A 22239-nucleotide genomic window follows, 5' to 3' on the forward strand; every position below is an offset into this window, starting at 1 on the left:
CGTGTAAATGGCAAATTTACTATTTTCGGGGTCAAGGCTATTGCTTCCCCTTGTCTTTGCCCTGCTAGTAGTTGACTAACATTTAACCTTATACGGTAATACTCTTATCGAATATAAAGCCTTGTTTAAATGGAGATATTCATAAGAGGAAAAATACCAAATAATGCAAGCTCGCCCATGCTTGGTCACTGTGACCCCTTTGTGAGGAGGCACCTCTTCTCCCGAAGTTACGATGGTCTATTTTGCCAAGTTCCTTAGAGAGAGTTGTCTCACGCCCCTAGGTATTCTCTACCTACCCACTTGTGTCGGTTTTGGGTACAAGTACCCTTTTGTTGAAGGTCGTTCAAGCTTTTCCTGGGAGTATAGCATGGGTTATTTCAATGTCATAGCCTAGCACTCGAACACTGGCTTGAGACATTTTCTCTACCCCTTCTTATCCTGAAAAAGCAGGGGCACCTTAGATCCTTAAACCAATAACCATTTCGGCTAACCTAGCTATACATCATATAATTAAAAAGATGATAAGTTAAAAGAAATCTACTCGGTGTTTGAATTTTTATTGATTGGAATATGGTACATTATATAAACAACAACGAAGATGCATATGATTTCTTAGAGTTTTCATGAAATAATAATTTTTACCATTACCATAAAGAAATTATAATTTTGACTTCCACTAACAATTTCATAAAATAATAATTTATCAATTCAAAATTATTCAAATACAAATTCAAAATATTTGAATCAAAATTAAATTGGAGCTCCTCACTCAGGCTTCTACTTTTGTGCATTGATAATTCAGTGGCAGCACTTCCCCCTTGCCTTAATTGTTGAAAATTGAATAAAAATTGTACCTTTCATTTCCTTCCCTCAGACAAGTTGTTCATTGTTGCTCCCACCCTTCAGTCTTCTCTAAAATAATGTAGGAATCCCAAGTCACTATAATTAGGTGACGAGGATGGTACTTACTTTTTTCCAAAATCAGGGTATTTATCATTAATAATAGTGATTGATTTTTTTGTTGCGAATTTTTACAAGAGCTTACGTAAGAGTTTAATATAGTTCAATGATTATTTTATAATTTTTTAAAGTTAAATAATCAAAATATAAATTAATTAACAATTTAGAGAGCTTACACGTAGTTTACCCAAAAACATATCGATATGATCCCCCATTGGAGTCCGAAGCCAAAGCTCACAATTTGGGTTAACATTTGACATTTGGGGCTTCAAATTGAGAATTAATTGAAATAGATAACAATTAGCAATTAAATGAAAAAATTTATATTCCATATGGTGTAGTATTGAATATATGTTTACTTAATTAAAGATCTCTTTTTTATTCAATTAATTTCTCCAACTCAAATTTAGCAAATTATTATGGTATGAGATTATAAGAATGGTTTTTGGAACTAAATCAGTGAGTGAAGTTGTAAAATTACTGATTTTCGATTTAATTACTTTAATCATTGGTCTAGTTTCGATTAAAAAAATTTATAAAAAAATTATTCATGATTTAGCCCATAAATTATATATATTCTCTCACTTTAGTCTAGTTTAGACTTGCCTATGGCCCGGCTCGAATGTCCACCTGAAAAGCGAGATGATTTAGGCAAATATATATGCCCAAAAAATTGGTCTAGATAAAAAAATAATGCTCATTTTCTAAACAGATTGGGCCTTAGGTAAGTTTTTCTTGCTCAACCCGGCCCGAATTTGTAAAAAAAAAAACTATTGTTGTTTTTTTTATTATTTTATCATTGTTTTACTATCATTTTATTATTATATTGCTACTATTTTGTTATTATTATTTGAATAATGTATAACTCTTATTTTATTATTAATTTTGCTACTATTTTAGAGATATTTGTTTATTAAGTTGCACTTATCTTAGTGTTTTTTAAGATTTTTTTTAATTTCTATTTGTTGGGAAACATTTATTTCAATTTTTTTAGTGTATTTGATGTATTATTTTTTAAAATTTATTTTTATATTAAAAATATAAAAAAATTAATACGGGCGAACTAGACTGAATTTGGGTTTTAACATTTTAATCTAAGTTGGGCTTAGATAAAATTTTAAACCTATTTTTCGAGCTGAACCGAGCTCGGGCTGAATTTGGTTTTTTATACCTTAAATCTAAAATTTTAAATAATTTATTTAATAAAATCGATTAAAATAAGGGTTTCGACTCAAATCATGATGAATTGAGCCATCGAACTTGAGAAATTAAAATGTGAACAGCAATGGGCTCTTCAAAAACCCTTACCCTAGCACAAGAAGATCCCCAAAAAGTTTCAACTTATAACCCTAATTTGCCTCTCAACTACACTATAAATCCTATCTTCAACAAGAATCATTTAACATTTGTATCTTCTAAAAAACCCTCTTTCGTCTAAGGTTTTTCTTTAGAAATTTTCCCTTCGCAGAGAGTAATTTTTGCCTTCATTTTTTTTTTCTCTTTGTTTTCCCATTTTCAATCTGGGGTTTTTTTTCCAGAATGAGTTAAAAATCCAATCTTTACACTAGATGTGAACCCTAATCCCATTTATTTTATCTGGGTTTTGAATAAAATCTGCACTTGTTTGTATACTTATGAAATAAAGGAACCATTTTTAATGCATTGTTTCTTAACAAGAGTGCAGAAATAAAAAGCTTGATTTTTTGCTTCTTTTAAAACAAAGAAACCAAGGATTAAGCAGCGGCCAGACAACCGTAGCGATGGTATCCACAGATGAAGGGCTAAGTTCTTTTTTAATCCCTTTTTTGTCTACTGATTCCATCTCACATTTCGTTTTTTAAAATTTTTAGGGTTCATCACTTTTGAATTGATTGAAAAAGCTTTAATCAAAGTTGAAACTTAGGTGAAAAAATGGATTTTTTATATGATTTTACCATTTTCAATGTTTTTTTATGTTTTCTCAATTTGTAAAATCAAATGAGAAACAACTCAAAAGTAAAAACACGACATTAATCTATCAATCAATCAAACTGATTTTGATTTGATCAGATAAAAATCATTAAATATCATATTCATGGGAATTGCAGAATGCAGAGGTTTACTGTTGTAATTTTTACGATATATTGTCAGATATCTTTTACATCTTAATATATCATTAACTAACATAAACAACGCACCTAAAAATCGAAAATCGTAAAAGTCAAATTTTTAAACAGGTTAAATTTTGATATTAGTTCCTATATTTTGTTAAAGTTATGAATTTAGTCTTTATAATTTTAAATTTTAATATTTTAGTCTTTATTAAATGATAATTGTTAAAAGTTTTATCATATTTTTAAAATCTATTGCTTAAAATATATTTCTTATCAAAATTTAATTAATAGATTAACAATTGTTATTTGAGTTGAAAATGAAATTTCAAAAATTGTGACTTAAAATTATTCAATTAAAACATATGGACTAAATCTACAACTGTACTTACAATATATAACTAGCAATTGAATTTAAACAGTTAGATTTAACAATAACTATTTGTGTAAAGACTAAAATTTCAAAAAGTTTAGAGACTAAATTTGACCAATTTGAGAAGTACAAGACTAAAATTAACCAAATTAGAGTACAATGACTAAATCCAAATTTTATAAAGTACAAGGACTAATAGAAAATTTTAACCTTTTAATAAAGCTATTTTGATTTTATTAATTTATTTATATATCTTTAGCTTTGGTAAATATAATATTTTTATATATTATTCTGATTTTTTATTATTTTTCAAAAGTTTTTACTTTTAGAATGAATGGGGTCTAATTTAACCTTCAGTCCAATTCTTACAACATTGGTAAACACTAACAATGCATAATTTAATAAAAATTTTCAAGTAATCTATAAAAAAACACTCAAATTAAGTAAATTAAACACACATTTCATTTTAAATTAAAATTATAAATATAATATATGTTAAAAATAAAGATAAAGTATCATCAAAGCTACGGGCTGCAATCTTCCCAAGCCACTTCAGCCCCCATTACTTCACCACTTTTTTTTTTTCTCTTTTTACCAACACTCAAAAATCAAAATTTTACCACACTTTCCCTCATTTTCCCGGAAAATAAAATAAAGATATTAAAACCAAACAATAATCCAAAAAAGGAACTCGGTGAAGATTTAGGTTTAGACCCTGAAAGTTTTGCCAGTGAAAGTTTGACCAAATTGCCAATGAGAAGGAACAATGTTCCACGAAGTAGAGGTCCGACGGTCGCTGCCGGTGACCCTAAACGACAGAGATTGGCCGACTAAAATGGCGTTGGATTGCCAATTTTGGCCCCAGTTTCTGCTCATGCTCGTCCACTCCGTTTTCGACCCTTTAACGCTTGCTTTCACGATATCGCTGGCGCTGGCCACCTTTGTGATTAGGGCCAAGTTGAAGTATCGGAAACCGTTGATTGTGAATCTGATTCCTCCTCGTTTCCGGCATGGCACCCTGAAGAATCATACGAAAAAGGAAATGAAGATTGGGTCAAATCTATTGACACTAATTGTTGAGATGAGATTATCTCAACATATTGGTTGGATCACGAATCAATTAAAGCATCAATTTAGAGAAAGTAACTTGATCAATGAACTTGAAATTGATACAAATCAAGAAAATTACCAGACAAGTTAACTCGGGATTTGATATATCTAAGTTTGATTTTTATTTTATATAATTTTAATTTCGGGTTTAAAAATAAAAAGCTAAGGGAATATACCTTCTAAAATAAAGAATGAAACGGGCGCACCTTTCAGCATGGTGGCGCCAACCAGTTGGCTAATCCTCTGTTCTATTGGCTATTGCTAATGCCTTGGAAATTGAAAATTCACCTTACTTTGATTAGTGAATGGCCGAATATGCTTACAAGAATAAATTAAGAAATTCAACGTGGCTTAACATACATTTGCATTTACTGTCACATGAATTTGGATAACAACGATTGAGATGGAGAGAAAAATCATATCCAATTATGTTTGACACTAGCATTACATAAGCTCACACAGATTGAAGAAAACTTCTCATATACAAGTAGAAGAAATTTCCGAATGAACAAAGTCAGTCTTCGCATCCTAGTTGTTGTTCCATTCAATCTCTGTATGCCCAAAAGAAAATGAGTTGATAACAGGAAATATCATTGTCAAGAATTCAAGACTCAAGAGGAAGCATATATAATTAATCTATACTATATTACTATACATATGCCCTCAAATATTTTTAAAATTAATCGTTGAAATCTAAATATATATTTGAAAAGAGTATACGATATTATAAAGGATTGTAAAAATCGAAATAATATTTAATTCTATATCATCTTCTAGAAAGAACATGAGCTATGGTGATAAAATATTGGAATTATTCCTCTAATCTCATTTATATCATAATTTAAATTTGAAGAGCTTATGAGTATCGATGAGAAAACCCACAGGGTCTTTAATGAGGGAGTTGTTTTAATTTCTTAAGGAAGCCTTTACAAACAGACATAATTATTAATTGATCCAATTTCAACAGGATAAAGTAGGATCATAGGATAAGGGCTTAGACAGAAGCAACTTTATTCTTTTTCTCTTTATGGGATGGATAAACCACAATCGAAATTATAAATTTAGGGGAAGCAAAATAAATTTTACCCAGTTTTGAATACGTCGTAATACTAAAAAGCTTTAGATATACTTTTTCTTTTAATACTTAAATTTATTTTTGTCTATATTTAAAAATATCAATTTTTTCTATTTTTATTTATTTTGTAACAGATATTAAAAAGTTATTAGATAACTATGATCAATGAAAAAGTGTCATATGACAAAGTTTTGGTCAATAAAAAAATTACGGAGAAATTTAATTTATTTAAAATAAAAATATTAAATTTAAATTTAAAAAGTTATAATATTAAATATTAAAATATTAAATTCATTATCGGATCCTGCGTTTCCGCAAGTGGTGGGAACGTGCATCCATTATTGCTTAAAAGTTAAGCTTGTAATTTACAATCAAGGCATCCATCATTTTCTTCATCCTGGTTAATGATAATTCGAGATAAATGTTCCATTTCCAGTTTAAATAAAAATTTTCTCAAGTTAATTGTTTGAGGAGTAACTTTAAAAATAATAATAAGATTGTTTTCTAAATTATAAAAATAAAGATACATCAAATTTAAAATTTTAAAAATATAAAAATTTTAAAAATTAACATAGAATACACGTGGATTGCTATGTAGGTTATCGTGTTTAAAAACTTAACATTTTAATTAGTATTCTATTTTTTTTTAAAATCATTTCAGCTCTTTTTCAAAACTAATAAATAAGATTAGAAAACCAAAAATTGAATAAAGAATCGAATTTAACTAGATGTTGAGGCTTGTTTTACACAGTTTCCTTAAGATAGATTTGTCCGCTCCTACGGTACTTGGAGAAACGTTGGTCGACTGTCTCTAGGATACAACAACACGATGACCAAAACAGTAGCACCTCTACAGAGATCAATAAACAAACCTTGCCTTTTAAATTTTATCACCGGAATGTTGATAGAGATAAAAGAGAAGAATTTTCAAGAGCAAAATAAACTTGGTTTTAAAGAGTCTTTTAGTGTAAAAAATTTTGGAGAATTCTTAAGCATTCAAGATGGAAGAATTTTGGAAATATCCATAATTAAATATACAAAATCTGTATTAAATGAGCAATTAAATCATAATATATGTCTTTTTAAATTTGATTATATATATATTTGCTGAGAAAAATAAATTTTGTGTTGGACTTAAAATATCCATAGACCCATTTTGGGCCTAATCGGTATAGACATTTCACGTTGCCCACGCGTGCGAGCGCGCTTTAACCCCAATGGGTTTGGATCTACACCCCCTGTGCGTGAGACAAAATTTCAAACTTAGTCATTCAATCATCCTTTAAGTGGGTTCTCATATATAAACACATCTCATACTTGGTATTTAATAAATGTGAGATCTAAGCTTTTTTTTCCTCAACAAATATTCACAAGTAACTTACTTTGAGCATTAATTTCTCACTTATCACTCAACCATTTTGAGCATATGATATACTGTTGTAAAGGTACAATGGAGTAGAATATAAAATGATAATTTGATGATTCAATTCTCCACCTTTACCAATTGAGAATATGCTAGTTTTCAAAATTACAATTTTTTCAACATTTTATACATCTATTTTAAAGGTATAATCGAGCCAAGCAGAGCCCGAATAATGGCAAGCTTGAACTTGTTTCGAATATCACTTGTTAAGCTCAATCTTGATTCAGAACATAATTGAGCTGATTAAGCTCGTTTATCAAATTTTATAATCAAACTCATTCATAATTAAGCTCTTTCTATATATTAAGGATAAAAATATAATTTCATAAATAAAAATATATTTAAATGGAATGCTTAATTAGGTTTGTGGGCAACTTGAATCAAGTATTACAATATTTAAATTCGGCTCGATCAATAGCTCGAGCTCTACTCAATAATGTTCAATAAAATTTTAAGATTTTTTGAATCCAACTCGAATAGCTTGCAAATATCAATGTATCACTTATACTCTTAATTTTAAATTTACATTTTTAATTCTTAAAATATTATTAAAAAGTTCTTTCTTTCTAAAAAGAAACACCCAATCAATTGAAGGCTTGCATCCTTTACTTTAAGTCTCACTATATCTAAAAGGAAATTAATGCGAACCGTAGAAAGTGGTAGGAATGTGCAACATTATTGCTTTAAAAGAATTTAAATCTTCATAATTTGGAGGAGTTAAAAGTGTCATTCTTTTTACTAATTTAAAGTTTTAAATTTTTTAAAGAGTTAAAATAATAATATTTTATTTTAAGAGGGTCGGGCTTCTACCAGCCCTTGGATTCACCTCCGTAAATTTCAAAATTCAATTAAATTATGTTATTTTGAATAAAAAGTTAATTGATAAAGAAATTCTTTAAATTTCAAAAATTCAAATTTTCTGTTTTAAAAAAATATTAAAATTTAAAAATTAAAATATTAAAGTAATAATTTTCTCCCAATATCAATGTCTTTTTGATACATGCATGAATGTGGTGAAATTTATTAGAATCCAATCATCAAAATTGCCAATTTTCAGGCTTGGGAAATCAGTAGACTTGCGACGACTGGATCCTGGCATTTTTGGGTTGACATGTCTCATGGTGTTTGAAGATCTGTCTCTTAGCTTCGAAATACATTTTGAATCACTCGATTTTGAGTTTGAGAGCTAAAGTTATGACCGTTTTAGTGAAGACTGCGCGAGCAGAATTTCTAAATGAGATTATGACGGGAATTACGAATTTTGAGCTTTTAATTCGAGTTTAAATCATATTGGATTCGAGTTTTAGACTTAATTTTTATTATATATGAGCCCAATATTATATTTGTCCAATCTTATTATTTTATTAATATTTTATTTCGAATTTTTAATAATTATTAAGTATTTTAAGTTATTTAGGAGTTTTATGTTAACAAAAAATTTAGTTCTTGTTTAGATTAAATTAGAGTTCTAGTATACTTAAGAATTTTATTTAGACTTATTTAGCTAGCCTATATATAGGCATTTGCATTGTATACAATTCATTCAATTCATTATTATTATATTTCTCTTTTGAGTTAATAAATTCTTTCTGGGTTTTTCTTTTCAAGAATTTCTCTTGAGTTAGTTTTAACAATCTTTTTAGATTATAGGGATCATCTTCAAACTTTTTCTTACCAAGATTTTTTTCTTGGAGGGAAATTAGAGCCGCTTGAAGGAGGTTGTGGATTCTTCGTGTTTCCAAGGCTTATTATGACTTTTACACGCCACGTTCTATCTTTCCATTTATCATCTTTATTCTCTTCCTTAATCTTTGATTTATTATTTTATTTTAGTTATTTATTTTAATTTTTTTATCTAATTTGGATTCAATTTCGTTTTAGGTTGTGTCAAAATCCAAATTTCTTTCCGAACGTCTAGAGCCCTAAGTCAAATCCGCGACTTTGACAAACTTTACGATCCGCTTTTGCGTTCATCCATCTCATCCTTTGTCATTTGGTATCAGGTTTGAGCATTTTAGGTGTTCTTTTTATTTTATAAACTGATTTCTAAAAAATAGCCTCAAAACAATTTTTTACCCCTACAATTTTCAAAAAAATATTTTTCAATGGGTAAACGATTTTTAAATAATCTGAAATTTTACATACTATTTCTTGACTACTTTTCTTGCTTCTATTGATGCAGATCCCGACAAGCCTTTAACTATCATGAGAAGTAAAGGATAAATACATTACCTTTGATATAAATATGATTAATTTTCCTTGAAATATTAATTATTAAATACATATTAAAATATAGATATAGAAATACAATCTTTTATAATAATCACCCACTATAACACCATTTCGTTGTAATTATTAAATTTTTACTAAAACCGATATTAATATTTTATTTTAATCCTCTATAACAACTTTTCACTTATAATAGTAGTATTCATATTTATGATGTACATTCTTTATTAAACTATTTCTCTATAACATTGTATTGTTTAAATGTTTAAGTAATATTCTAACTCTTCTAACATAATTCTCAATTTTTTTTATTTGATGAAAATTTAGGATTACTTCCTATAACAATATAACGACCACCATTTTATAAAAGATAAAATCTGGACAGACAAATTAAGTAATTTTAGTTTAGTAAATTGTATTTTATTTCTGAATGATTTAGATTAATTGCTTTTTATCAAATGGTTAATATTTTTCCAACACCATGAAAAGCTGATCTCAATAAGTTCCTGTTTATAAATCATCAGCAAAACACAATAATTGGCGATAGAATGTTGCTTTCTTTTGTCAACTTTTTAGCTGTATCCACCAATTGATAAGAATCCATAAAGCTGCACTCTCAAGTATTTGTGTTTCTTTAGAATTCTATTGTTTACATTTCAAATTTTGTTTAGACTGAGTTGCCCTTTGTCAATTACTTCTCGCATTACTCTGTTAAGAATATTATCTTTTCGCTCGTTCGTAACTGCGACAACTAATCGCTGAATCCTTCTCTTATACGTTGGAAAGGTACGCCATCTGCTTTCGTTTTGGTTGATTTGGTCTTACTTCTTGGTTTACAGAAGCTTTACTTTTTGCTCATTTTGTTTGTAACTTTTTCTTCTGATTTTGTTTTGGTCTTTGTTGTCGCTGTGGTTATTCAGTTTACTTCTTGTCTGATATCTCAATGGAGTTTGTTACTAGCCTAGTTGGCTCTATTGTCACTAAAGCTGTAAAGTATACGATCTCTCCTATCAAAAACCATGTCAGATACCTTTCCAATCATCAGCAATATGTTGAGACCCTCAAGGCTAAAGCTGTAGAGTATACGATCTCTCCTATCAAAAACCATGTCAAATACCTTTCCAATCATCAGCAATATGTTGAGACCCTCAAGGACCGAGCTGAGAGGTTGAAAGATGCAAGGGACAGAGTGCAGCATTCTGTTGATGCAGCTAAACGAAACGGTGAAGAGACCGAAGCTGATGCTGGCAAATGGCTGTCTGCAGCCGACAAAAAGATCCTTGAACAAGTAGAGAAAGTGATGCAAGATGAAGAAAAAGCAAAGAAAAAGTGTTTCATTGGTTTGTGTCCTAATTTCAGGACTCGTTACAAGCTTAGCCTGAAAGCTGAAGAGGAGGCAAAGGCTGTTGCCGAGCTACTAGAACATGGCGAGTTTGAAAGGGTTTCCTATCGGGCAGCTCCGCAAGGTATCGTGGTTGCACCAGTTAAAGGCTATGAGGAATTCGAGTCAAGAACGTCGATTTTGAACGGAATAATGGAGGTACTAAAAGATGATAGCGTCAGCATTGTTGGGGTGCATGGTACGGGTGGGATTGGAAAAACAACGCTGATCAAAGAAATCGCTAGAAAGGTCAAGGACAAGTTGTTTGATTCGGTTGTCATAGCAACCGTAACTCAAGCCATCGATATTGAGAAGATTCAGAACCAAATTGCAGACTTCTTGGGCTTGAAATTTGAGGAGCAGAGTATGGTTGGAAAGGCATTTCGACTACGAGAAAGATTGAAGAAAGAGGAGAGGATTCTGGTTGTCTTGGATGACATTTGGGAAAAGGTTGATATTGAGGAAGTAGGGATTCCTTTGGGAGATGAACACAAGGGCTGCAAATTACTACTAACTTCTAGAGAGTTCAATGTTTTATCAAATGGGATGGATGCTCAGAAAAACTTTCACATTGGGTTTTTAAATGAAAAGGAAGCCTGGGACCTGTTCAAGAAGAAGGCTGGCGACTGTGATGAAAGTTGTGATTTGAAGCCTATAGCTATGGAGGTAGCCAAAAAATGTGCAAGACTGCCGATAGCCATTGCGACAGTTGCAGGGGCTTTGAGAAACAAAAGATTGTTTGAATGGAAGAATGCTTTACGAGAACTGGAGAGGCCTTCGTCAACCAACTTCACGGGGATAGCTGCGGCATATTCAGCCATAGAGTTGAGTTTTAATTATTTAGAAAGCGAGGAAGTTAAACTGACTTTCTTGCTTTGCAGTGTAATAGGCCATAATGGTCTCGTTGAGGACTTGGTAAGATATACTCTAGGTTTGGGTTTATTTGATGGTGTCCACACTATGGAAGAAGCTAGAAATAAAGTATTGACGGTTGTGGCTAATCTCAAAGCGTCTGCCTTGTTGCTTGATAGTTATAATGATAAGCACTTTGATATCCATGATGTTGTTTGGGATGCTGCTATAGCTATTGCATTGAAGGACTACCGTATGCTTGTTTTGAGAGATCATGCTCCAAAGGAGTGGTCCGATAAGGAGAAAATGAAGACGTGGTGTGTGATCAGCTTACGTTGTCCTCAGATTATAGCTAACCTTCCTAAGGAGATGGAGTGTTCAGGACTTTCCTTCTTCCATATGGCCTATGATGGCGCGGTTAAAATTCCTCTCAATTTCTTCAAACAAACCGTTGGCCTCAAAGCCTTAGATTTGGTCGGAATGCAGTTTCCATCCCTCCCTGAATCAATTATTCACCTTGCAGACCTTCGCATGTTGTGTCTAAAAAAATGTGCAGTTGATGACATAACCATCCTTGGAGAGCTCAAGAGTTTACAAGTACTCAACCTTTCTCAGTCCGGTATCAAAGAACTACCTAAGGAGATGGCACAATTGACTCAATTAAGGTTGTTAGATTTGCGTGGGTGTAGAGAACTCAAAATCATCCCACCGAATGTCTTATCAGGTTTGTCTAAATTAGAAGAATTATATATGAGTGGGAGCTTTGTTGAATGGGAAAAGGGAGGAGTAGTTGAAAATGAGAGGAAAAATGCAAGCCTTGATGAATTAAACAATTTGCCTTGTCTAACTACTTTATATGTTGATATTCTTGATGTCCAAATGATACCAAAATACCGGTTTGTTGAAACATTGGACAGATTCAGGATTTTCATAGGTAATTATGGAATAAATGATTGTTACCATAATTATGAAATATCTCTGAAAGCATTGAAGCTCATGTTATATACAAACATTGATTTGGACAATGGGATGAAAATGTTGTTGATAAAGACAGAAGATTTGTGCCTAGAGGGACTTGAAGGCGTCAAGAATGTACTTGTGAAGTTAAATAATGGGAAAGATCTTCCAAATTTAAAGAGGCTTCATGTCAAAAATGGTATGCATGTCCAATATATCAAAATGAACAAAATTGGATTTTCTGAATTATGCTTCATCACACTTGAAAATCTACCGCAACTCGTTAGCTTTTGCTCTCCAGACGAAAGGTGTTCCACTAAGCCCTTACTACTTTTCAATAAACAGGTATTTGTTTGGCTTTACTTATATTTCCTTATACAACTTTTATTAATACTTCTAATAATAGAAATAAATAATATTGTGTAATGATTTTTTCGGAGCTCAAAAATAAATTTTAAATCCAAAACAAATGAAAATTTAATTTTTAATTCAATCCGATTGAAAGTACAAAGTCAATTCAATAATCTAAATTTAAATCCAACAAATTTTTTTTTAATTCTGAAAATGAAATTTGAGCCCACAAATCGAACTAAAATTATCTTTAAAATCAAAAATCATATTTTCAAATTATGTTACATACTATCTTTCCCTATCGAAAAAGAATTGTGTGTAAATATGTGCAATTTATTTTCCCTCACTTGGAAAGCTTGTAATTGTGTTCCATTAACACCAAAATAAAATGGCACAACCAGACATGTCATTGGATTACGAATTTGAGGAGCTTGATCATCAAAGGATGCGGCAAGTTGGAGCATCTGTTATCACCCTCTCTTGCTAGAAGTCTGGTGCAGCTCCAATGCTTTGAGATAGAGGATTGCAATTGCTTAAGGGACATAATACTTACAGAGGAAATTGAAGAAGAAAGGAAAGATGTGATTTGTTTCCCTCGATTAAACTCCCTGCATATAGATGGTCTTCCAAACCTCATCTTCTTCAACTCAGGAAACCACAATATTGAGTTCCCATTGTTGAAAGTGCTAAAGATTGAGCGTTGCCCCAAGTTAATAGAATTCATTAGTCAGAATAGTAATCAGTCCGGCATGCACGCTCTCTTCAGTGAGAAGGTGATTTATTTCATTAGTCTTACACTCTTGCATAAATCTGTTGATTTGTCCTGGTTTTTTTTCTGCCTTCATTATTTGAGCTAACCTTATTATGGGCTTGGATTACATATATATATATATATGAATAGGTTGCAGTTCCTAGCTTGGAAGACATGAATATCTCTAACTTGAGTAATGTGAAGATGATATTTTATAATGACCTAGCACCAGGTTCCTTTAAAAATCTACGAAAAATAAATGTTTGGGGATGTGGGAGTTTGAAAAATCTATTTCCAGTATAAATAGCCAAAGATCTTCCACAACTTGAACATTTACGCATCATTCATTGTGGAGTTGAGGAGATTGTATCGAAAGGGGATGGAGTGGAGGATTGCAAGTGCTTAAGGGACATAATACTTCCAGATGAAATTGAAGAAGAAAGGAAAGATGTGATTTGTTTCCCTCGATTAAACTCCCTGCATATAGTGGGTCTTCCAAACCTCATCTTCTTCAGCTCAGGAAACCACAATATTGAGTTCCCATTGTTGAAAGTGCTACAGATTGAGCGTTGCCCCAAGTTAATAGAATTCATTAGTCAGAATAGTAATCAGTCCGGCATGCACGCTCTCTTCAGTGAGAAGGTGATTTATTTCATTAGTCTTACACTCTTGCATAAATCTGTTGATTTGTCCTTGTTTTTTTTCTGCCTTCATTATTTGAGCTAACCTTATTATGGGCATGGATTATATATATATATGAATAGGTTGCAGTTCCTAGCTTGGAAGACATGAATATCGGGGACTTGAGTAATGTGAAGATGATATTTTATAATGACCTAGCACCAGGTTCCTTTAAAAATCTACGAAAAATAAGTGTTTGGGGATGTGGGAGTTTGAAAAATCTATTTCCAGTATCAATAGCCAAAGATCTTCCACAACTTGAACATTTACGCATCACTGATTGTGGGGTTGAGGAGATTGTATCGAAAGGGGATGGAGTGGAGGAGCAGCCTGTGAGGTTTGAGTTTCCGCAAGTGTCTTACCTTGAGGTTACAAGGGTAGAAAAGCTAAAATGTTTCTATGAGGGGAAACATACAATAGTCTGGCCGATGTTGAAAAAATTGAAAACAGATGGTTCTGCTTTGCTAAAGATAGTGGCATGGGAACATCTTAGATTAATCCAAGGAAATGAGGAGCCAGTATTGTTGGGTGAAGAGGTATGTATATCATTACAACTATATTTCTTTTTATGATTTAAACCACTGCCACAAGCATCTCAAGTTGAAATATGCCACGATAATGCATTTCTAATTATTATATTTTGTTTGATTTGATTTTTTTTCGTATTTTTGAATTTTCTATATATATATTTTAAATTTTTTGTTACATTTATAATTATTTTTCAATTTTTTAAAAACAAGACTGAATAAACATAATAGGTAAATATTGAGTGAATGCAGTTCAATTTGATAAAATGTATAAATATTGAGGATTAAATTTATTATTATCATCCCGTAAAACAAATGATATTCAATTTCTCTAACAAAATGAAAATATTTTATTTATTTTAAGTAACCAAAATGAAAATATTTTAACACTAAGTGACTATATATGTAATTTACCCTGCATTTAAGTAGTGGGCGAAACTAAATAGAAGGTTTAATTTGCTAAAAAACTGCCACTCAACAAAAAATCAAAACTTTAAAAGTTAATTACACTAGACATCTCAAACTATGACCTTCATTTTAAATTAGTCCTAAAATTTAAAACTATTGAGGTTATATCAATTATGTCTTTCTGTTATTAAATTCGTTAATTTAACCATCAAATTAAATCAGTGTAATATTTTAAAACCTTGGTGTTTTATTTACATTGTTCTGCTTATATTTTTATCATAGAAAAAAAAATATATATATATATAACAATGGTTGTTTATCTATTTTAATCTAGATTTGCTACTCTTCTTTCGGCTTTCATGTTGTGTAATTTTTATCAGTTTTTATTCTCAAGGTATTGTGTTTTCTTAAAACAAAAAATTCTCTATTCTGAATTCGTTTGATTTAATCATCAAAATCAAACACTAAAATTGTAAATCTTTTTTTTGTTTGTTTGTTTAAAGCATATACATCAACATTGAGCCTAACTTGTTTATATTTAATTGGTTTCCAAGGTCATTCCCAAACATGTAGTCCCTTGTAAAGGAGACGCCGGGACTCTCCCACCAGTTAGAAATCTGAGATTGGTTTCTGCCAGAAATCTTAAGCATATGTGGAGGAAAGATTCGGAGCTTGACCATATTCTTTCTAATCTTCAAACACTCACAGTTCAGAATTGTGATGATTGGATAAATATTGCAGCCTTCTCATCATCTTTACAAAATCTCACAACTTTGAATGTGTTTTGTTGCGAAATGATGGCAAACTTAGTCACACCCTCAGTACTTAAGAATCTTGTGCAATTAACGACAATAAAGGTAGAAGACTGCACTAAAATGACAGAAATAGTGGGAAACGAGGGAGACTGTCATCAGACAATAGTTGTTAGTAAATTGAAATGTTTACAACTATGCAATTTGAAGAGCCTCACAAGCTTTTGTCCATGGTATTACAAATTCGAGTTTCCTTGTTTGGAAGAATTAGTTGTGGAACATTGTCCTTGGTTAAAGATCTTTTCTGAGGGAGATTTAAGCACCCCACAATTACAGAGAATAAAACAGTCGCGTTACGGTGAGAAATGGAGTTGGACAAGTGACCTTAATACCACCATACAACAGCTCTACACAGAAAAGGTACAAAGTTAATAAGTTCATAATGCTAGCTAGATTCCTCGTGTCCTAATACAATTAATTTTATTACTACTTCAATAACCATTGAAGAGTGTTAATCGTTATTTTGTTATTGTCTGCATTTTCTATTTATGATTGCTATCTAGTGGATTAATATCAGATTAATTTTTAGGATGGACTCTACGACCCAGATGATTTCAACATCTCTGACACATTTCCGGAGTCGATAGAAACATGGACTAGAAACCCTCAAGAAATTTTGGGCTTCAAAAACCTTAGCTGCCTGCAGTTTTATAAATGTAGCAGCTTGAAGTACATATTTACTCCGTCTATACTTTTGGGCCTCAATCTACTGCAAAAGATAGAAGTGAAAGAATGCAGTTCAATGGAACAAGTAGTTAGGGGGGAGGAGGAAGCAATGACACATAAATTTACATTTCTTTCGCTACTCTCCGTAACAATTGAGTCGTGTTCCAACTTGACAAATTTCCATTTGGGAAGTCAAGCTCTTGAATTTCCAGAGCTGAGTTATATCACGATAGCTGAGTGTCCAAAAATGACTGCATTTTCTTCCTCAGTTTCAAGAGAGAGTGGTGATGCAAGTGAAAACGTGGTTGGCGAAGGGGGCATCTATGATAACACTGCAACTTTTTTCAGCAATAAGGTAAGTTTGGTATTCAAGATTTATCTGCACAACTTATTTCACATTTTCTTTTGATTTGATCAACATGAGTGTGTCTGGTCTATATATACATACTAGTGCTACACCTTGTCAAAATTGAATATAATAAAATCCATAAAAATATTAATAAATAAGATAATATTTAAAAAAATTGGAGTTTAAAGTATAAATAAATATATAAAATAAGAATTGAAGGAAAAACTTAAAGTGAAATACTAAAAAACAATAAGAATTTAAGAGAAGTTTTAAATTAAATAGTAATAGATAATAAATAATAAAATAATAATAGAAAAAAGAAAACTAATCTCCCTTTATTTTAATTTGTGGGTGTATAAGAATTAAGAAGGAGATAATTGTGGAAGACCTTCACAAAGGTCATTTGAGATCAAAGGAGAAGAAGCATGAAAACAAAAGGTGAGGAGTTTGAAGAAGAAAAAACCAAATATATAGAGGAGAATTAAAGTGAGAGAGTGGATGGGTTTTATTTAAAGATTTAATGCTTTTTTTTTAATTTCACATTCAGTTTGGTGCCGTCAATTTATTAGGCAAAATCACTACAATCTTTTTTAAAAAGCAATCATTGGCTGATGATGGAGGCCAATGCAATAAGCACTATAGATATCAAGTCATTTACGTACATGATTTTTAAGTTGGTTCATTTTCGTAATTAACCAAAAAATTTTGGTTACTTTTAACTGTCTAGTTGATGTGTGAATATTAACCTTTAGATCAGTTTATAAATCTTCATTTTGATTGTCTTTCAAAGTAAAGAAGGAAGAGTGATACTATCTTATAATAATATTTATGTCAACAGGTTGTAATTCCTCGTTTGGAGCGTCTTAAATTGTCCTCCATCAACATTCATAAGATATGGCACCACTCATCCTCCCCATCTATCGGATACCTAAATTCCTTGCGGGTGAAGAGGTGTCACAATTTGAAATACCTGTTCCCGTCTTTCTTAGCAAAAGATCTTGAGCAACTCCGATTCCTTCAAATTTTGGACTGTAATATGATGGAACAAGTAATATTCACGGATGGATTGGTTGAGGAACATCAAGGGAGGAATCAGATGTTTTTCTTTAATCTACGTTCGCTGTGGCTAAACGACCTTCCCAAACTCACAAGTTTGTGCTTTGAAAATTACTTTGAATTTCACTGTTTGGCATCTTTATCACTAGGAAATTGTCCATTGCTAAAAACATTCATCTCTAAATGTGTACCCGGAGATGAACCTCAAATTGGCCAACATGTACAGGCAAGTAACTTGGCGGTTCATAACTCATCTCTCATCAATGAAAAGGTAATTTCTTCAAGGATCCTCCTTTTAATTTATGTTACTTCGATTGATTTTATTCATTTGAAGTTCTTTCTTTTTCATACATATTTCAGTTATTAACCTAATGAAATGATTTATTAGGTTGTTTTCCCTAGTTTGAAGTACTTGTGGATTCGGAATTGTGATTCGTTAGAAGAAATTATTGAGCTGGAACGACTCATTGCTGATGAGTCACAGTCAACATCAGCTGCTCAATCTATTGTGGCTGAAACAGTGACGACCAAGTTTGTATTTCCCAAACTAATAAACCTTGGATTGTATAAGGTGCCAAGATTGAAAAGTTTCTACTCTAGGATGCATACCACCCAGTGGTCTTCATTGAAACAAATGAGCATTATTGAATGCCCCAAAGTACAGATATTTACTCGACTATGTCCTGTGAGTCAGGTTGGAATCTCAAACCAACAACCCTTGTTTTGTGTCAACGAGGTAAGCTCACTAGCAGTTTCATATTCCATGTTCATTACTGGAGATTACTTATAAAATGCCTTTTAAATATATGAGAAAGAAAATAGAAATTATATTCATTTTGTAGTCTAGTTCTTACGAATTGAAAACTCTTTGATCGATGTTAAATATATTTGTTGCCATCCAGGACACTTTCCCTGTATTAGAAAAACTAACACTGAAGACGAATGATATGGTGAAGGGGATATGTGATGGACAATTCTCATTGCAGTGTTTCCAAAACCTTAAGCATCTTAACCTCCAGTTCTTTCCGGAGACATCCACTACTCTTCCGTATTCCTTCATTCGGTCACTACCAATGCTTCATAAGCTTGTTATAGACAATGCTTCCATTTGTCAAATAGTACAATCAAGGACTCAATGACCGTGAAAGGCATACATCAAGATTCTATCGCCTAAAGGAATTAAGTTTGTCTCAACTTCCGAGTTGACGTTAAAGACTTTTGAACCATCTTTTTGTCTTTCAAAAATCTAACAACACCGGAAGTTTCAAGATGCGATGGGTTCATCAATTTAATCGCATGCTCAACACTAAGTGCCTGACGCTACTGGAAAGATTGAGCATAGATGATTGTGAGATGATAGAGGAAATCATAGCGTGTGAGGCTGAAGAAATACAATGTGGCATTGTATTTCCCAAACTGAAGTATTTGCAACTAAGTTGTCTGCCATGTCTAGCAAGCTTTTCCTTGGCCCATCACTCGTTGGAATTCCCAGTCTTGCTAATGGTGATGGTGACAAAGTGCCCCCAAATGAGGAATTTCTGCCAAGGAGATTTAAGCACACCAAGGCTGGAACAAATGCACTTAACAAGAGATGAGGAAGGTGAACTGCAGTGGGAAGGTGACCTTAACACTACCATAAAACATATGTTCGATGAAATGGTACGAATCATTTAAAGGATTTAAATTCATGTGTTTTTACATACATACATACATAGTTAATTGAGCAATTCTTGGTTTGTTATGATCATGCACAGAATGTGCAAAATTCTGAGGTGACTGTTAGGATCGTCCCAATTAAGCAACAAACAAGTAAAAATAGCAGAAGAAATTGAGAAGATGAACACACAAATTTAACGTGGAAAAACCCCTCTAAAGAGGATAAAAAACCACGGGCAAAGATAATTTTAATATAATGGCAAAAGAATGAAGAGTACAAAAGATGGAGATAAAAACTAAACCCGAAAACCCGAAAAACAAAGAACCTGAAAACGTAAACACAAAATTCTCTGAATGTGTTATGAGTTCTAATCTAATGGGTGTGTCTTTTAATTTCTAAGATTGTAAAAGAGCCTATTTATAGGCTAAATTAGTAAGTCAAATAAACTATACTAATAAATGCTAAATATATTATACTAATAAATACTAAATCTTCTAGAAAGAAAATATATTTTTGTTTAACTTGACTTGCAAGCAATCTCTTAAAATTTGGGTCACACAATTCTAACAATCTCCACCTTGACACGAATTCTTTCAATGCCATCTTTGCCAAAACCCGCGACGGGCCTATCTTGAACTATGCAGGGAATTAACTGAGTCGAATCTATGCTTAGAAGTTGGAAGACTTCTAGCCTTCGACTTGTGCACTGCCAAATCAAAACTAACCCGGGTCTGATTTTCACGAATACAGTGCCCTAACTTTTCAAAATCTGTATCCAAAAAAGAACCTCTATTCAACGAAATGGTTATACCTTTTTCCCTCCTATGACCAAGTTGCCTCCACTTCAAATGAGTTGACTTTGACTCCGTAACGGACGAGGGACGTCCGATTTCACCGGTCACTGTAGAACCTTCCAGAATATAAAGACTGTCGGTTCTTTTACCTTTTAACAAAACGAGAGCTCCACGAGATACTTTAATGTCGCTTGACTCGATGTTGATTCTGCATCCTTTCAAGTCTAAAATACTCAAGGAGATGAGATTCTTTCAGAATCGTACATACCGACATCCGAGAGTGTCCTAATCGTCCCATCGTGTATCCTAATTTTAACAGTACCAATACCGATTATTTTACTAGATGAATCATTTCCATGTGCACAACTCCACCTTCAATCGAATCGTATGTGGAGAACCATTCTCTATTGGGACACATGTGGAAAGAACATCCGAATCTAGGATCCACTCAGACGTAAGCTTGGAATTATCGCTCGTTGACATTAACAAGAAATCATCATCGCCTTCATCGACCAAATTAGCACCAGCTACATCTTCCTCGTTACTCTCAGCAGCTTTTTTATTTCGCAGTTTATAACAATCTGCTTTGACGTGACCTAAATTTTTACAATAGCGACACCTTTTGTCTCGTTCCTTTGATGCTACCAAAACGGAAGCTTGCCTATCTACTTTGCTATTCAAACCAAACTCATTGTCGAGTTTATCTCTACTCAACAAATAACCCTTCACATCTTCGAACGAGAGTTTGTCTCTGCCATAAATCAGGGTCTCCCTGAAAGACTTGTATGAATAGGGTAAAGAGCACAATAATAGCATAACTTGATCTTCATCGTCAACATGAACCTCAACGTTCTTTAAATCATTTAAAAGAGTAATGAATTGACTGATGTGATCTTTAAGAAGCTCACCTTCGTTCATGCGAAACGTAAATAGACGTTGTTTCAACACCAAACGGTTAGCCAGAGACTTAGTCGCGTAAAGAGTTTCTAACCTTTTCCACAAGGCGAATGAGGTCTTCTCCATCAATACCTCCTGCAATATTGTATTCGCGAGGCACAACTAGATTGCAGACAAGGCCTTTTCATCAAGCTCTTCCCATTCTGTTTGATTTAGATTCTCAGGCTTTTTCCCTGTAACAACCTTTTTCAAGCCATTTTGGACTAGAATTGCCATCATCCGAACTTGCCACAGATTAAAATTTGTCTCACCATTGAACTTCTCAATTTCAAACCTTGTTGCTGCCATCTCTGAACGGGCTGATCTATGAAAGTTAAACTAGCTCTGATACCACTTGTTAGGATCGTCCCGATTAAGCAACAAACAAGTAAAAATAGCAGAAGAAATTGAGAAGATGAACACACAAATTTAACGTGGAAAAACCCCTCTAAAGAGGATAAAAAAACCACGGGCAAAGATAATTTTAATATAATGGCAAAAGAATGAAGAGTACAAAAGATGGAGATAAAAACTAAACCCGAAAACCCGAAAAACAAAGAACCCGAAAACGTAAACACAAAATTCTCTGAATGTGTTATGAGTTCTAATCTAATGGGTGTGTCTGTTAATTTCTAAGATTGTAAAAGAGCCTATTTATAGGCTAAATTAGTAAGTCAAATAAACTATACTAATAAATGCTAAATATATTATACTAATAAATACTAAATCTTCTAGAAAGAAAATATATTTTTGTTTAACTTGACTTGCAAGCAATCTCTTAGAATTTGGGTCACACAATTC

The 22239-nt window shown here is 32.3% G+C and overlaps 2 protein-coding genes and 1 non-coding gene across 3 annotated transcripts in view; all 3 read left to right on the forward strand.

The window, feature by feature from the left end:
* Positions 1-19988, forward strand: part of LOC105775681 (uncharacterized) — a 139905-nt gene extending 119917 nt beyond the window's left edge. The window contains exons 11-12 of the mRNA XM_052621577.1: positions 19366-19710; positions 19806-19988. Of these exons, the coding sequence (XP_052477537.1) occupies positions 19366-19710; positions 19806-19883 (423 nt within the window). The 3' untranslated portion in view covers positions 19884-19988. The remainder of the gene's footprint in view (positions 1-19365; positions 19711-19805) is intronic.
* On the forward strand, positions 2634-2791 carry LOC128034403 (small nucleolar RNA snoR143). Its single transcript, XR_008190527.1, has one exon. It is a non-coding gene; the product is annotated as a small nucleolar RNA snoR143 (small nucleolar RNA).
* On the forward strand, positions 9861-14166 carry LOC105775175 (probable disease resistance protein At4g27220). The gene is made up of 5 exons (XM_052621578.1): positions 9861-10046; positions 10181-10290; positions 10378-12795; positions 13203-13574; positions 13703-14166. Exons 2-5 carry the CDS (start codon positions 10204-10206, stop codon positions 13853-13855), a joined length of 3030 nt encoding a protein of 1009 aa, XP_052477538.1. The 5' UTR covers positions 9861-10046; positions 10181-10203; the 3' UTR covers positions 13856-14166.
* Positions 19989-22239: the final 2251 nt, after the last annotated feature.

This window comes from Gossypium raimondii, chromosome 10 (assembly GCF_025698545.1).
Source record: "Gossypium raimondii isolate GPD5lz chromosome 10, ASM2569854v1, whole genome shotgun sequence".
Lineage (NCBI taxonomy): Eukaryota > Viridiplantae > Streptophyta > Magnoliopsida > Malvales > Malvaceae > Gossypium > Gossypium raimondii.